Genomic DNA, 2172 nt, shown 5'->3' on the forward strand with positions numbered 1-2172 from the left:
CACGGATTTGAGAACCGTTCAAGGAAGAGTCTGCAACACTTTCAAAGAGGCCTGCCAACTTCAAGGACTTCTGGAGAATGACGAACACTGGAACACGGCGTTAGAAGAAGCAGCTGCATCTCGATCACCCAAGATGATGCGTAATCTGTTTGCTGTAATGCTTCAAACGTGCTCCATGTCGGGCCCTGAACAGTTATGGATGAACCACAGGGAGAACCTGTCTGAAGACATACTGCATCAAGCAAGGATCCAGCAGCAGAATATGGACCTGGACTACAATGACGACATCTTTAACAGAGCCCTAATCTACATTGAGAACAAGATAATATCTCTAGGAGGATTGAACCTGAAAAGCTTTGGACTTCCCCAACCTAACAGAAACAGCGATTCTGCCATTTCCAGTGAAGTAATTAGAGAACGAAGTTATAACATGGATGTGCTCGCAGCTTATATACAGGAGAATGAGCCTAAATTGGTCCAAGATCAAAAAGAAGCCTTTGACAAGATTACTAGAGCAGTTTTTGATAGGCAAAGGGGTATATTCTTTTTGGATGCTCCAGGCGGAACCGGGAAGACGTTTCTTATCAACCTTATTTTGGCACAGAAATGAGATTGCCCTGGCTGTCGCTTCATCCGGCATTGCTGCTACACTCTTGACAGGTGGTAGGACTGCTCACTCGGCGTTCAAGTTACCCTTAAATCTGACAAGCACAGAGACTCCAACGTGTAACATCCCAAGGAATTCAGGAAAGGCAAAGGTTCTACAGGATTGCAAGCTCATCGTTTAGGACGAGTGTACCATGTCCCACAAAGCCGCATTCGAAGCATTAGATGTCACCATGAAAGACCTTAGACGGAACAATGACAGAATGAGAGGCGTCGTAATGGTTTTGGCAGGCGATTTTCGACAGAGGCTACCAGTTATTCCGCGTGGAACGAGGGCAGATGAAATGCAGGCCTGCATAAAATCTTCTTACTTCTGGAATGGCATTCAAACACTTGGATTATCGACTAACATGCGAGTTCATCTCAACGGTGATCCCTCTGCCCAGCAGTTTGCAGATAATCTACTGAAACTAGGAAATGGAGCCCTTACTTCAGAAAATGAAGATGGATATGTAGCGATGCAAGGCATTGGAAGGATTGTGACTACTGAAGAAGAACTGAAAGAGGCTGTGTTTCCGAATGTGATTCACCACTTCACTGATCACGCATGGCTGTGCGAAAGAGCAATTCTTGCCCCAACAAACGAAGCCGTCAGTGTTATCAACAAGGAACTTTTACAGAACTTACCCGGAACTCTTCATATTTACAAATCTATAGACACGACATGCAATATTGACGAGGCTGTCAACTATACGACAGAGTTTCTCAACAAATTAGAGCCACCTGGAGTACCCTCCCACATATTGGACTTGAAGGTTGGAGCACCGATAATTCTCCTCAGGAATCTGGATCCGCCTGCACTTTGCAATGGAACAAGACTTTCTATCAAGAAACTGATGCCAAATATTATAGAAGCCACCATCATGACCGGACATGCTGCAGGCGAAGATGTGTTTATTTCAAGAATTCCTATAATCCCTTCCGATCTCCAGTTTCAGTTTAAGCGTCTACAATTCCCTGTTCGTTTGAGTTTCGCGATGAGCATTAATAAGGCACAAGGACAATCTCTCAAAGTTGTAGGGCTCGACCTCCGTAAGCCGTGTTTCTCCCATGGTCAACTGTACGTGGGTTGTTCAAGAGTTGGTAATGCCGATAATCTACACATCTTAGCTCCGAATGGAAGAACATTAAATATAGTTTATCCCGAGGCTCTCTAATGAAAAGGACAATCTAACGAAAAATTATTGCCACTCTCCACTCTCCCAAACTAACTCTGACTATCATGCTTTAAATAGTGATGTTATTGTTTAGTGCTCTCTTGAGAGCATGAGCAATAATCCGAATGGTGCTGCCGTACCAACAGACATTAATCGGTCAGGGGCCCTTGCGACCCCAGCCCGAGCTCCACAAACATACACAAACACTCTCCTCTTCTAATTCATTGTCATCTAAATTTAACTTACACTTAAATTAAAAATTTAATTGGTTCTTAACTCCAAATTTCCTGTAAGCAGGATGTTTTATTTCATCCATGTTTTCGTTACTTTTTATTTTTTCTGTACTGTA

At 43.4% G+C, this 2172-nt stretch overlaps 1 protein-coding gene across 1 annotated transcript; it reads left to right on the plus strand.

Moving 5' to 3' along the window:
* The first annotated feature begins 800 nt into the window (after window positions 1-800).
* LOC118179924 (ATP-dependent DNA helicase PIF1-like) lies at window positions 801-1823 on the plus strand. The gene has a single exon (XM_035349085.2). The coding sequence runs from the start codon at window positions 801-803 to the stop codon at window positions 1821-1823; it is 1023 nt and encodes a 340-aa protein (XP_035204976.2).
* The last annotated feature ends 349 nt before the right edge of the window (window positions 1824-2172 follow it).

This window comes from Stegodyphus dumicola, chromosome 11 (genome assembly GCF_044657685.1).
Source record: "Stegodyphus dumicola isolate Sdum_Otavi_A_Nest chromosome 11, ASM4465768v1".
In the NCBI taxonomy this organism is placed as follows: domain Eukaryota; kingdom Metazoa; phylum Arthropoda; class Arachnida; order Araneae; family Eresidae; genus Stegodyphus; species Stegodyphus dumicola.